Consider the following 14,467-nt stretch of genomic DNA (forward strand, 5'->3'; position numbering starts at 1 on the left):
CCAGTGTGTGTGTGTGTCCAGTGTGTGTGTGTGTGTGTGTCTGTGTGTCCAGTGTCTGTGTGTGTGTCCTGTGTGTGTGTGTGTCCTGTGTGTCCACTGTGTGTGTCAGTTTGTGTGTGTGTGTCCAGTGTGTGTGTGTGTGTGTGTGTGTGCCAGTGTGTATGTCCAGTGTGTGTGTGTGTGTGTGTGTGTGTGTCTGTGTGTGTTTGTGTGTTTATGTGTGTGTGTGTGTGTCCAGTGTGTGTGTGACCTGTGTGTGTGTGTGTCCTGTGTGTGTCCAGTGTGTGTCCAGTGTGTGTCCAGTGTGTGTGTGTGTGTGTGTGTGTGTGTGTGTGTGTGTGTGTGTGTGTGTGTGTGTGTGTGTGTGTGTGTGTGTGTGTGTGTGTGTGTGTGTGTGTGTCTCTCTGGTGTGTGTGTATGTGTGTGTGTGTGTGTAAAGTGTGTGTGTGCAGAGTGTGTGTCAGTGTGTGTGTCCTGTGTGTGTGTCCAGATGTGTGTGTGTGTGTCCAGTGTGTTTGTGTGTGTGTCCAGTGTGTGTGTGTGTGTGTGTCCAGTATGTGTGTGTGTCCAGTGTGTGTGTGTGTCCAGTGTGTGTGTGTGTGTTTGTGTTTCCACAAACTGGACACACACACTAGAAACAACAGACACTACACACTGACACACACACACACACACACACACACACACATACTGGTTCACACACACACACACTGACACACACACACATATACACTGGACACCACACACACACTGGTCGACACACACACAAGCACAAACACGACACACTGACACACACACTGCACACACACACACACACACCACACACACTGGACACACACCATACACACATGATACACACACGCACACACACCGGACACACACACACACACACACATACTGGACACACACACACACACACACAGGACACAAACACGACACACACACTGGACACACACACTGCACACACACACACACACACACACACACACATACACACAGGATACACACACACCGGACACACACACACACACACACACACACACTGGACACACACACACACAGGACACACACTGGACTCACACACACACACACACACAGTCTTTATATAACTTAGTCCAAGTGGTGGTCAGAATGGTGGCTTAACTAGCCTGATAACTCCAACATGTCTGATATGAACATTGCCATAAACCCTCTACATACTTGAGTTTCTCCAGTCTGCAGTGTGGATCCTCCAGTCCAGCAGAGAGCAGTCTGACTCCTGAGTCTCCTGGGTGATTGTAGCTCAGGTCCAGCTCCCTCAGGTGTGAGGGGTTTGACTTCAGAGCTGAGACCAGAGAAGCACAGCCTTCCTCTGTGACTAGACAGCCTGACAGCCTACAAAGAGTCAAATCATATTAAAACCACACTGCTATTCTTTGGTGGTGAAAATAGTGGCAGTATATTTTTTCAACATTTTCAGATACATCAGTTTAGTATTTGGTCCCTAACTCATTGGATGCATTTGCAGTTTGTTTTGGTTGTGTTTTGGGTTATGTTTTGTCCAATAGTAACTGAATGGTGGATGATGACTGGCGTAATTTTCTGTCTAAGTGAGTAGATAACATGTTTCTAAACACTACTAAATGAATCCTGATGATGACATGATTAAGAAAAATCATGAATGAATCATGAATAATAATGAGTGAGAAAGTTACAGAGGTTACAACAAAACATGCTAACCTCTCACCATTACCAAAAACAGAGGGGGTATGATCCTTGTTCCTCTGTAACTTTCTCATTCATCATCATTCACGATTCATTCATGATTATTCATAATCATGGTAGTGTCCACATGAATGTAGAAGTGTTCAGAAACATATTCTATTCTTACTGACAATACAAGTGAAGTGACTCCAAAATGACAGGACATTATTCACCATTCAGTTTCTATTAGGAAAAACATCATCCAAAACTGTCACGGATTCTGCCGAGGCTGCTCCTCCTCCTTGCTCGGGCAGGCTTCGGCGTTCGTCGTCCCCGGAGTACTAGCTACTGCCGATCAATGTTTTGGGTGTTTGTCTTGTGTTGTCTAGTAAGTACACCTGTTGCCTATTAGTGTTGATTGTTTAGCATATAAGTTCCCTTGTTTCACGTTTGGGTTTTGTGTGTTATTGTTCATTGTCTTGTTTGATGTTCGGCCTAGCTACTACTTCGGATTACGCATATGGTGTTTTTTCCCTCCAGTGTTGGAGAAGTTTGTTTTGTGCGTAACGCTCAGTAAAGTAGTCAACCTGATTCTCTGTGTCCTGCCTCTGACTTCACTCGCCGCGTACACATCACCCCCTGACAGAATAACACACCACCATGGAGTCAGCAGGACCAGCGGTACAGACGGAGTCTTTAGAGGAGCGCGTCAGCAGCCAAGACGCCATGATCCGAAGACTCGGCACCGCCATGCAGGATGTGATGGACACTTTGAGCCGATGGGAAAGATGAGGTTTGCCCACACCTCCTCCTACAATACCACCACCATCGGCCAGACCCATCGTTTCATCTCCGGAGTCCAGTGGGATTCGGTCCTCGCTCCCGAGGGCTTATGATGGCACCGCAGCCGGGTGTCAGGGTTTCCTGCTGCAAGTAGAACTCTACCTGGCAACCATTCACCCGGCGCCCTCGGGATACGAGAGCGTTTCCGCCCTCATCTCCTGTCTCTCCGGCAAGGCATTGGAGTGTTATGCAGAGTTCTCCCGCCGCTTCAGGGCGGTTTTCGATCATCCCCCAGAGGGGAAAGCGGCGGGGGAGCGTCTGTTTCCGGACTCTGGCGGCCAATGCGGGATGGAATGAGAGGGCCCTCATCGACCACTATTGGTGGACATGTCGATCCGTCTGGATACCCTGCTGGCTACCCGCGGACGTCCGGAGTTGGGGCCGTCCATTCCATCCCACAGCACCTCTGAGCCGAGCCCTATGGAGCTCGGGGGTGCTGGTGCTAGAGAGAGGAGGAGAGAGACCCGGAGAGAGGCCGTCCCCTGCACCAACTGTGACCGTAGAGGACACACTGCGGTTCGGTGTTGGGGAGGGTCTCCTAGGGATCGAGGCAGCAGGTCACGCACTGATGAGTCATTCCAGGTGAGTAAGTGCCCAACTCACCCAGAGCTCTCTGTTGTCCACTTGTGTATCCAAGTTGAATTTCCCCAGGTTTCATCTCATTCCCAGCATAGGCGCTAGTTGATTCAGGCACAGCTGGGAATTTTATTGATCGCATTTTCTGTTATAAGTTAGGTATTCCCCTCCTACCAGTAGATGTGCCTTTCCCTATCCATGCCCTAGACAGCCGTCCTTTGGGGTCAGGATTGATTAGGGAGGTCACGGCGCCACTTAAGATGAAGACGCAGGGGGGTCATGAGGAAATTATACAGTTGAATTTGATCGACTCTCCTGCGTTTCCCGTGGTGCTGGGGCTTCCTTGGTTAATATCTCATGACCCCAACAGGCGGCAGGTAGCTTAGTGGGTAAGAGCGTTGTGCCAGTAACCGAAAGGTGGCTGGTTCTAATCCCCGAGCCGACTAGGTGAAAATCTGCCGATGTGCCCTTGAGCAAGGCACTTAACCCTAATTGCTCCTGTAAGTCGCTCTGGATAAGAGCGTCTGCTAAATGACTAAAATGTAAATGTAAATGTAACATTTCGTGGCAACAGAGGGCTCTCAGAGAGTGGTCTGATCAGTGTGTCGGGCGGTGTGTAGGTGTTTCCGTAGGGGCGACAACGGTGGAAAGTCCGAACCAAGTGCCCGGACTGCACATTCCTCCTGAGTATAATGATTTGGCACTGCCTCTTCAGTAAGAAGAGGGCGACTTCAATTACCACCACATAGACAGGGGGATTGTGCGATAGACCTCGAGGCAGGCGCTGCACTTCCGCGTAGTCATGTGTATCCTCTGTCTCAAGAGGAGACGGCGGCTATGGAAACATACATCGCCGAATCTCTGGGACAGGGATACATACGGCCCTCCACTTCTCCTGCGTCCTCGAGTTTCTTTTTTGTGAAGACGAAGGATGGAGGTTTGCGCCCGTGTATTGATTACCGTAGTCTCAATCAGATTACTATTAAATACAGTTATTCCCTCCCTCTGATTGCGAGTATGACGGAGTCATTACACGGAGCGCGATTCTTCACAAAATTGGATCTCAGGAGCGCTTACAACCTGGTGCGCATTAGGGAAGGAGATGAATGGAAGACAGCATTTAGTACCACCTCGGGTCACAATGAGTATCTCGTCATGCCATACGGGTTAATGAATGCTCCTTCAGTCTTCCAATCATTTGTGGACTAAATTTTCCGCGATTTGCATGGGCAGGGTGTAGTGGTGTATATTGACGACATTCTAATAATACTCTGCTACACGAGCCGAGCATGTGACCCTGGTGCGTCGGGTGTTGGGTAGACTGTTGGAGCATGACTTGTATGTGAAGGCTGAGAAATGCCTGTTTTTCCAGGAGTCCATCTCCTTCCTGGGACATCGGTTGTCCGCGTCAGGGGTGGAGAGGGAGATTGACCGCGTTTCAGCCATGCGTGAATTGGCAGACTCCACCACGGTTAAGGAGGTGCAGCAGTTTTTGGGTTTTGCCAATTACAACCGGAGGTTTATCCGGGGTTTTGGACAGGTAGCAGCTCCCCATCACCTCCCTGCTAAAGGGGGGCCCGGTGCGTTTGCAGTGGTCGGCCGAGGCAGACAGGGCATTTAGACATCTGAAGGACCTGTTCACCTCGGTTCCGGTGCTGGCACATCCGGACCCCTCTTTGGCGTTCCAAGTGGAGGTGGACGCGTCAGAGGCGGGTATTGGGGCTGTACTGTCTCAACGCTTCGGGCACGCCTCCTAAACTCCGTCCCTGTGCTTTTTACTCTAAGAAGCTCAGCCCGGCGGAACATAATTACGACGTGGGGGACAGGAGCTGCTGGCTGTGATCCAAGCCCTAAAGGTGTGGAGGCATTGGCTTGAGGGGGCTCAACACCCTTTTCTCATTCTGACTGACCATCGTAACCTGGAGTACATCCGGGCAGCTAGGAGACTGAACCCTCGTCAGGCTAGGTGGGCCATGTTTCTGGCCGGTTTGTCTTTAAGCTCACCTATACCAGGGTCACAGAACGTTAAGGCAGACGCCCTGTCCCGGCGATATGACACAGAGGAGAGGTCCATTGAGCCCACTCCCATACTTCCGGAGTCTTGTTCTGGTGGCACCGGTGGTGTGGGAGGTCGATGGGAGATCGAGCGGGCGTTCGTGCACGACCCTACTCCTCCAGAGTGTCCGGAGGGGCGGAAGTACGTGCCGCTCGAGATCCGTGATCGAATGATTTATTGGGCTCACACGTCACCCTCCTCTGGTCATCCTGGTATTGGCCGGACAGTGCACTGACTTAGTGAGAAGTACTGGTGGCCAACATTGGCTAAGGACGTGAGGGTTTATGTCTCCTCCTGCTCGGTGTGCACCCAGTGTAAGGCACATAGACACCTGCCCAGAGGGAAGTTACAACCCCTACCCGTTCCACAACGGCCGTGGTCTCACCTATCGGTGGATTTTGTCACGGACCTTCCCCCCTCCCAGGGGAATACCACAATTTTGGTTGTTGTGGATCGGTTTTCTAAGGCCTGCCGTCTCATTCCAATGTCGGGTCTCCCTACTGCCCTACAAACTGCTGAGGCCCTGTTTACACACGTCTTCCGGCACTACGGGGTACCTGAGGATATAGTGTCTGATCAGGGTCCCCAGTTCACCTCTAGAGTCTGGAGGGCGTTTATGGAACGCTTGGGGGTCTCAGTTAGCCTTACCTCGGGTTACCACCCAGAGAGTAATGGGCAGGTGGAGAGAGTAAACCAGGATGTGGGTAGGTTTCTGAGGTCATATTGCCAGGACCGGCAGGAGGAGTGGTCGGGTTATATCCCCTGGGCAGAGATTGCCCAGAACTCACTTCGCCACTCCTCCACTAATCTGACTCCTTTTCAGTGTGTGTTGGGGTATCAGCCGGTTCTGGCACCCTGGCATCAGAGCCAGATTGAGGCTCCTGCAGTGGATGAATGGTTTCGGCGCTCGGAGGAAACATAGAACGCTGCGCATGTCCATCTGCAGCGGGCTATCCGTAGACATAAGGCGAGCGCCGATCGCCACCGCAGTGAGGGTCCAGCGTATGCACCTGGAGATCGAGTCTGGCTCTCGACTCGAAGCCTACCCCTTCGCCTGCCCTGCCGGAAGCTGGGTCGGCGGTTTGTGGGGCCATTTAAAGTCCTGAGGAGATTGAACAAGGTATGTTACAGGTTACAACTGCCCAATGATTATCGCATTAACCCCTCGTTCCATGTGTCTCTCCTCAGGCCGTTGGTAGCTGGTCCACTCTAGGAGAATGAGATACAAGAGGCTCCTCCGCCCCCACTGGACATCGAGGGGGCTCCGGCGTACTCAGTCCGGTCCATCGTGGATTCGAGACGTCGGATGGGGGGTCTGCAGTATCTCGTGGAGTGGGAGGGGTACGGTCTGGAGGAACGGTGCTGGGTGCCTAGGAGGGACATCTTAGATCCCTCCCTCTTGACGGAGTTCCACCGGATCATCCTACTCGCCCTGCTCCAGCGTCCTCCTGGCCGTCCCGAGGCCGGGGTCGGCGCACGGCTGGAGCCGCGCGTCAAGGGGGGTACTGTCACGGATTCTGCCGAGGCTGCTCCTCCTCCTTGCTCGGGCAGGCTTCGGCGTTTGTCGTCCCCGGAGTACTAGCTACTGCCGATCAATGTTTTCGGTGTTTGTCTTGTGTTGTCTAGTTAGTACACCTGTTGCCTATTAGTGTTGATTGTTTAGCATATAAGTTCCCTTGTTTCACGTTTGGGTTTTGTGTGTTATTGTTCATTGTATTGTTTGATGTTCGGCCTAGCTACTACTTCGGATTACGCATATGGTGTTTTTCCCTCCAGTGTTGGAGACGTTTGTTTTGTGCGTAACGTTCAGTAAAGTAGTCAACCTGATTCTCTGTGTCCTGCGTCTGACTTCACTCGCCGCGTACACATCACCCCCTGACAAAAACACAACCAAAACAATCTACAAATGCTTTCAACAAGTTTGTAGAATCACAAGCTTGAGGTAATCACTGAGGGTAAGGAATATGGGACCAAATACTAAACTTATGACTACTTTAATACAATATAAGTGAATATGTCCAAATTATTACAACTTTTTCAAATGGGAGAACTAGACACATAAAGTGATTTCATTTCTAAACAATAACACAGATATGTATGAAAATATCCTCAAATGAAAGGTGACATTATATACTGTCACCTAATATGAAACATTATATCTCAAATCCAAAATGCTGTAGCATAGCACCAAATGTAAAACTGTAATCTTCACTGTCCAAATACATATGGTGTGGACTATGTGTGCCTGGTAAACACATGTGGATCTGGTGAGCAGTTATCACTTGTTGACCAACTACAGGAATACTGACCTCAGAGTCTCCAGTTTACAGTGGGGATTCCCCAGTCCAGCAGAGAGCAGCTTCACTCCTGAATCCTTCAGGTCATTGTTACTCAGGTCCAGCTCTCTCAGGTGTAAGGCGTTTGACTTCAGAGCTGAGACCAGAGAAGCACAGCCTTCCTCTGTGACTAAACAGCCTGACAGCCTGCAAAGAGTCAAATCATATTAAAACCACACTGCTATTCTTTGGTGGTGAAAATAGTGTCAGTATATTTTTTCAACATTTTCAGATATATCAGTGTCCTGAAACCTGCCATTTTTATTCATAAATGAATGTATCATTATTAGAAATGACAAATTATCAAAGTGTTGCTTGTAGAGAGAAAAAAATAATCATTTTAAACCACACTGCTATTCTTTGGTGTTGAGTAATTGTCTTTCTAAGTGAGGAGATAACATGTTTCTAAACACTACTAAATGAATCCTGATGATGCCATGATTAAGAAAAATCATGAATGAATCATGAATAATAATGAGTGAGAAAGTTACAGAGGCTACAACAAAATATGCTAACCTCTCACCATTACCAATAACAGAGGGGGTATGATACTTGTTCCTCTGTAACTTTCTCATTCATCATCATTCACGATTCATTCATGATTATTCATAATCATAGTAGCATCCACATGAATGTAGAAGTGTTCAGAAACATCTTATATTCTTACTGACAATACAAGTGAAGTGACTCCAAAATGACAGGACATTATTCACCATTCAGTTTCTATTGGGAAAAAAATCATCTAAAACACAACAAAGACAAACTGCAAATGCATTCAACAACTTTGTAGAATCACAAGCTTGATGTAATCACTGTGGGTAAGGAATATGGGACCAAATACTAAACTTATGACTACTTTAATACAATATAAGTGAATTTGTCCAAATAAATAAGACTTCTTCAAATGGGAGAACTAGATACATGAAGTGCTTTCCTATCTAAACGGTACAACAGATATGTATGAAAAACATCAAATAAAAGGTGACATTCTGTTCTGTCGCCTAATATGAAACGTTCTACCTCAAATCCAAAATGCTGTAGCATAGCACCAAATGTAAAACTGTAAGCTTCACTTTCCAAACACATATGGTGTGGACTATGTGTGCCTGGTAAACACATGTGGATCTGGTGAACAGTTATCACTTGTTGACCAACTACAGGAATACTGACCTCAGAGTCTCCAGTTTACAGTGGGGATTCCCCAGTCCAGCAGAGAGCAGCTTCACTCCTGAATCCTTCAGGTCATTGTTACTCAGATCCAGCTCTCTCAGGTGTGAGGGGTTTGACTTCAGAGCTGAGACCAGAGAAGCACAGCCTTCCTCTGTGACTCCACAGCCTGACAGCCTGACAAAGAGATCATCATGATTTCACAAACACACTGTTAATTTAACACCAGTAGTGTAGAAGTACAATGGCAGATGCATTTGGTTTATTCTCTTAAACAACATATAGATTCATCTTCTGTCTCCTTGTCCTGAGACTCTAGTTTGTTTGAGTGTGAACATTTGTGTATTTTCTAGAATGTGTACATCTATGTTTATATTTCTAGATTATATTTATCTATGTGGTTCCCAATCAGAGGCAGCTGTCGATCGCCATTTTGCCTTTGTTTGTGGGATCTTGTTTCTGGTTTGCCTTGTTTAGTTTAGCCCATTAGAACTTCACGTTACGTTGCTTTTGTTGTTTTGTTTATTTCATTTATTAAACATGTACGCATACTTGGTCCGACCATTTACTCAACGAACGTGACGCTCCTAGAATTGTATGGTCATATTATTATACTAAAGTGAACATCAATGCAGTGATTCAATTAGTTTTTCAATATAATATTATATACATATGATAATATATATTTTTCTCTAAACTGAATATGTCTTACTGATGAATAATTGTATTTACTCACAGAGCAGCTCTGGAGGATTTGACCACTGGCAGCAGCCTCAGAAGACCTTCCTCTGATCCTGAGTATTTCTTCAGGTCAAACACATCCAACTCCTTTTCTGAAGTCAGCAACACAAAGACCAGAGCTGACCACTGTGCTGGTGACAGTTCTTCTTCTGAGAGACTTCCTGATCTCAGGTAGCTTTGGATCTCCTCCACTAGAGAATGGTCATTCAGTTCATTCAGACAGTGGAACAGATTGATACACTTCTCTGGAGAGGGATTCTCCCTGATCTTCTCCTTGATGTACTTGACTGTTTCTTCATGGCTCTGTGAGCTGCTTCTTGTCTTTGTCAGTAGACCTCGTAAGTGCTTCTGATTGGACTCCAGTGAGAGGCCCAGAAGGAAGCGGAGGAAAAGGTCCATGTTTCCTGTCTCACTTTGTAAGGCTATATCCACAGCACTCTTGTAGACTGTAACTTTATGCTTCTGTCTGATCCTCACAGAAAAGTTGCTGGACGTTGATTGAGGTTTGGCCATTAGATTCTCGTTGTTGTTGATGAATGAGAGGAACACATATACAGCAGCCAGAAACTCCTGAATGCTCAGATGCACGAAGCAGTACACCTTGTCCTGGTACAGCCCACATTCCTCTTTAAAGAGCTGTGTGCACAATCCTGAGTACACTGAGGCTTCATTGACATCAATGCCAGCCTCATTCAGGTCTTCTTCATAGAAAATCAGATTCCCATTCACAAGCTGTTGAAAAGCCAGTTTTCCCAGTGACAGAATGCTCTCTTTATTCCAGTGTGGACCTGTCTCTTCTTTCCCAAGATACTTTTCATTCTTCTGTTTGGTATGAAACTCCACAAGGTGTGAGTACATCTCAGTCAGAGTCTTGGGCATCTCTTCTGTCTTGTCTGTACTCAACATGTGTTCAAGGACTGTTGCAGAAATCCAACAGAAGACTGGAATGTGGCACATGATGTGGAGGCTCCTTGATGTCTTTATGTGTGAGATGATTCTTCTGGCCAGGTCCTCATCACTGAATCTCTTCCTGAAGTACTCCTCCTTCTGTGGGTCATTGAACCCTCGTACCTCTGTCACCTGGTCAACACACACTGAAGGGATCTTATTGGCTGCTGCAGGTCGGGTAGTTATCCAGAGGAGAGCAGAGGGAAGCAGATTTCCCTTGATGAGATTTGTCAGCAGAACATCCACTGAGGTTGACTCTGTGACGTCACAACAGATCTTGTTCTTCTGGAAGTCTAGGGGCAGTCGGCACTCATCCAGACCATCAAAGATGAACATAACTTTGTACTTGTCGTAGTTGGAGATTGTTGATTCTTTGGTTTCCATTGAGAAGTGATTGAGAAGTTCAATCAAAGTGTGTTTTTCTTTTTTCATCAAATTCAGCTCCCGAAAAGGGAATGAAAATACAAATTGGACATCCTGATTTGCTTTTCCTTCAGCCCAGTCCAGAATGAACTTCTGCACAGAGACTGTTTTTCCAATGCCAGCGACTCCCTTTGTCAGCACAGTTCTGATAAGTTTGTCTTGTCCAGTTAAGGGTTTGAAGATGTCGTTACATTTGATTGCAGTCTCTGGTCTTGCTTTGTTTCCTGGTTGTTGTCTCAATCTGTCTCAGCTCATGTTCATTATTGACCTCTCCTGTTCCACCCTCTGTGATGTAGAGCTCTGTGTAGATCTTATTGAGAAGTGTTGGGTTTCCTTGTTTAGCGATCCCCTCAAATACACATTGAAACTTCTTCTTTAGATTAGATTTGAGTTCACGTTGAAGAATCACAGCACGCTCATCTGAATCTAGAAATAACACAGAGGATATTAATATTACGTCTGTTTTAATGCCTACAGTATTGTAAGACTGTCTTATAAAGTTTACATTATAATCATTTATTCTCTTGTCTGTATAAATCTGTAAATTTTTTCATAATGCATTACACACTGGTGTGACTGATTTATATCATTATTGATGGCATTAATAATGCTGTCTCACTCTCCTCTTCTCTCTGTCTAAATTAATCAACACAACACATCCCTGCTGCTACTTGATGAGGTCACTAGGTGTTTTGTTAAGGCTGCTAAAATATCATTGAGTTACACAGCTACTTTAGCTGTACTTTAGCTACAGCTTTTAAATGTTCTAAAACAGCATTCAACATGAGGCAGACAGCTCTTACTTTTCTCCAGTGTGTCAGCAAGCTCCTTCTGGTTCATTTTCCTCAGGACGTGCAGTGTGATCTTCAGAGCCCCCTCTCTGGCACTGCTCTCCTGCTTCTCATCTTCAGCATCCACCACTTCCTTATCCTGCTTCTGACTCTCAAAGCCTTCTGGGAGTTCTGGACTAAGAATCCTCTTGAACATCTTCAGCTCGTTCTTCACAAATGTCATAATATTCTCTTCAAGCAACTGAAATAAATCAAGTAAATAAGTTAAGCAAGAGACTAAATGCTTTCTCATTAACACACATGAATGAATGATTGACAGATCAACTTTACTTGAGGTAAACAAAAACAAATGTACATAACAGGACCACATACACTGAATATGGAGGCCAGGTCTGTTTGATGACTCTGGGAAGACTGACCACTGAGAATCTCTGACTCTGATCTCTCCTGTTGGTTTCTGTGGACAAAACATGAGATTACATTTCCACATCCAGGGAGTGCACACACACACACACACACACACACACACACACACACACACACACACACACACACACACACACACAGAGGGAATGTAGTGTTTGTTTAATATTGTTTTAGGTCTATGAAAATGGAAAAAAGGATTAGCCTATGGATTATGAAAACAACAAAAAGAAATGGGAAAATGGGAGAGGAGAAATGACTAGAGACAGTGTTGTTTAACTCACTGACCATGACCCATGAGTTCTTCTTACCTTTGTTCAGTAGAAAAGTCTCCCTCTCTAAACACTATAGGTTGTTTCATAGACCGGTCACTCTTCATGGACACACAGCTGGGTACAGGGGAGGCTGGTCTCTCCTGATTGATTGGACTTCAACACAACAGATACAAACATTACATCTCTCATCTACTCTGAGCTCAGATGGGGAAACATATGAAGAGTTTCATTCTAACACGCCATTTTCAGAAATGTTGGTAAATTAGCTTTTATTGTTTAAAGAAATTATGAAAGAGATTGGTTTGTTTTTTCACTAGCTAATCATGGTATGCGATTGTTCGTTGACAGACATGTATTTGTTTAAAATCCATCACTTGATGGTTTCATTTCAGAGAAAAATGCTATATAGCTGCCTCACTCTCAGAGAAATCAGTAGTATTGCTAGGTTTTACACAGTAACAAATGTAACAAATAACTACATTTGTAATAAAGAACTGTGGTCCTCAGTAGCTCAGCTGGTAGTACCAAGGTAGTGGGTTCGATCCCGGGACCACCCATACACAAAAAAAAATAATGTATGCACGCATGACTAAGTCGCTTTGGATAAAAGCGTCTGCTAAATGGCATATTATGTACAACATTCAATACAGTAATATGAGATCTGTATGTAAAACTTTTACATTTTAGTCATTTAGCAGATGTTCTTATCCAAGACTGGTTTCCCAAAAGCATCTTAAGGCTAAGTTCATCGTTAGAATCTTCCTAGGAGCATCATAGATGCTTTTTTGCCGCATGACTTTATACATTTATACATATTATTTATACACAGAAGATCTCCAGTAAACATAGAATCACATGGTTTATCCGTCTATTTGTGACTGCCGATAAATTCAGAAACAAAGTTGACTACAAAAACAAAGTTGCCAATGTCTTTGCAATTGATTCAAACAAGGGACATATGTAAATTTGTTTCAAATGAAAACCGAGATGACTGCATTAAAATATAAACAGTACGCTATAGTCCTATTTCAATCATATTGAAATGTATTAAATGTTCAATATATTTAGTTTTATTTTGCTACTTGGAGGCTACAGTCTGTAATTTGTCTCAATATATTTCATGATGTGTAGCCTAACATGTGAACAATGATTTGCCAAATCTGTGATTTAGAATAAGCCGCCTCAATATTTGCAGCCGTAGGTGGTAATATCTCTCTAGGAGCTGATCTGTCATCAGTATTGTGAAATAATTATAAGATAAGATTTTAATGGAGAAAACTGATCCGAGAGCAGCGCTCCCCTTCTTTCGATCCTATCAGCATCGACACATGCTCCACCGGACGTGATACCTTGTCATGCTGCTGATCCAGTTTCTACTGGTCTGCCTGCGGATATGGAACTCTGACCTGTTCACCGGACGTGCGACCTTGTCCCGAACCTGCTGTTTCGACCCTCTCTCTCTCTCCTTCTCTCTCTCTCTCTCTCTACCACACCTGCTGTCTCGACATCTGAATGCTCGGCTATGAACAGCCAACTGACATTTACTCCTGAGGTGCTGACGTGTTGCACCCTCTATAACCACTGATTATTATTTGACCCTGCTAGTCATCTATTAACATTTGAACATCTTGAAGAACGATCTGGCCTTAATGGCCATATCCTCTTATAATCTCCCCCAGCACAGCCAGAAGAGGACTGGCCACCCCTCAGAGCCTGGTTCCTCTCTAGGTTTCTTCCTAGGTTCCTGCCTTTCTAGGGAGTTTTTCCTAGCCACCGTGCTTCTACATCTGCATTGCTTTGCTCTTTGGGGTTTTAGACTGGGTTTCTATATAAGCACTTTGTGACAACACTGCTGATGTAAAAAAATATATAATTGTGGTACGCATATGAAGCAGACCAGGCCAGGGTTTAGGGTTTGAGAAGTCAAAGAAGTAAAAATGACTTCCTTAGTTGTTAGTAAAACATTTTTTAACTCAGCATTGTTGGTTAAGGGCTCGTAAGTAAGCATTTCACAGTAAGGTCTACACCTGTTGTATTAGGAGCATGTGACAAATCTAATTTGGATTGATTGATTTGTTCATTTTATAAATGTTCTGTCTTTAGTAGCTGAACACATTATTACTTCAACCTCGTGAAAGTGACAAACTGACACGTTTTCATGTTAGTCAAAAACAACTTTATATGGAAGGAGTGCCTTTGATTTGA

At 45.3% G+C, this 14,467-nt stretch overlaps 1 protein-coding gene across 1 annotated transcript in view; it reads right to left on the reverse strand.

The window, feature by feature from the left end:
- The window catches only part of LOC123484383 (NLR family CARD domain-containing protein 3-like), a gene marked incomplete at both ends in the record, with an annotated part of 13,495 nt that extends 1,699 nt beyond the window's left edge, over positions 1–11,796 (reverse strand). Inside the window, 5 exon segments of the mRNA XM_045214713.1 lie at positions 7,518–7,641; positions 8,665–8,838; positions 9,398–10,986; positions 10,988–11,193; positions 11,577–11,796. Of these exon segments, the coding sequence (XP_045070648.1) occupies positions 7,518–7,641; positions 8,665–8,838; positions 9,398–10,986; positions 10,988–11,193; positions 11,577–11,796 (2,313 nt within the window).
- Between the last annotated feature and the right edge of the window lie 2,671 nt (positions 11,797–14,467).

The sequence above is a fragment of the Coregonus clupeaformis genome, unplaced genomic scaffold (assembly GCF_020615455.1).
Source record: "Coregonus clupeaformis isolate EN_2021a unplaced genomic scaffold, ASM2061545v1 scaf0297, whole genome shotgun sequence".
NCBI lineage: Eukaryota > Metazoa > Chordata > Actinopteri > Salmoniformes > Salmonidae > Coregonus > Coregonus clupeaformis.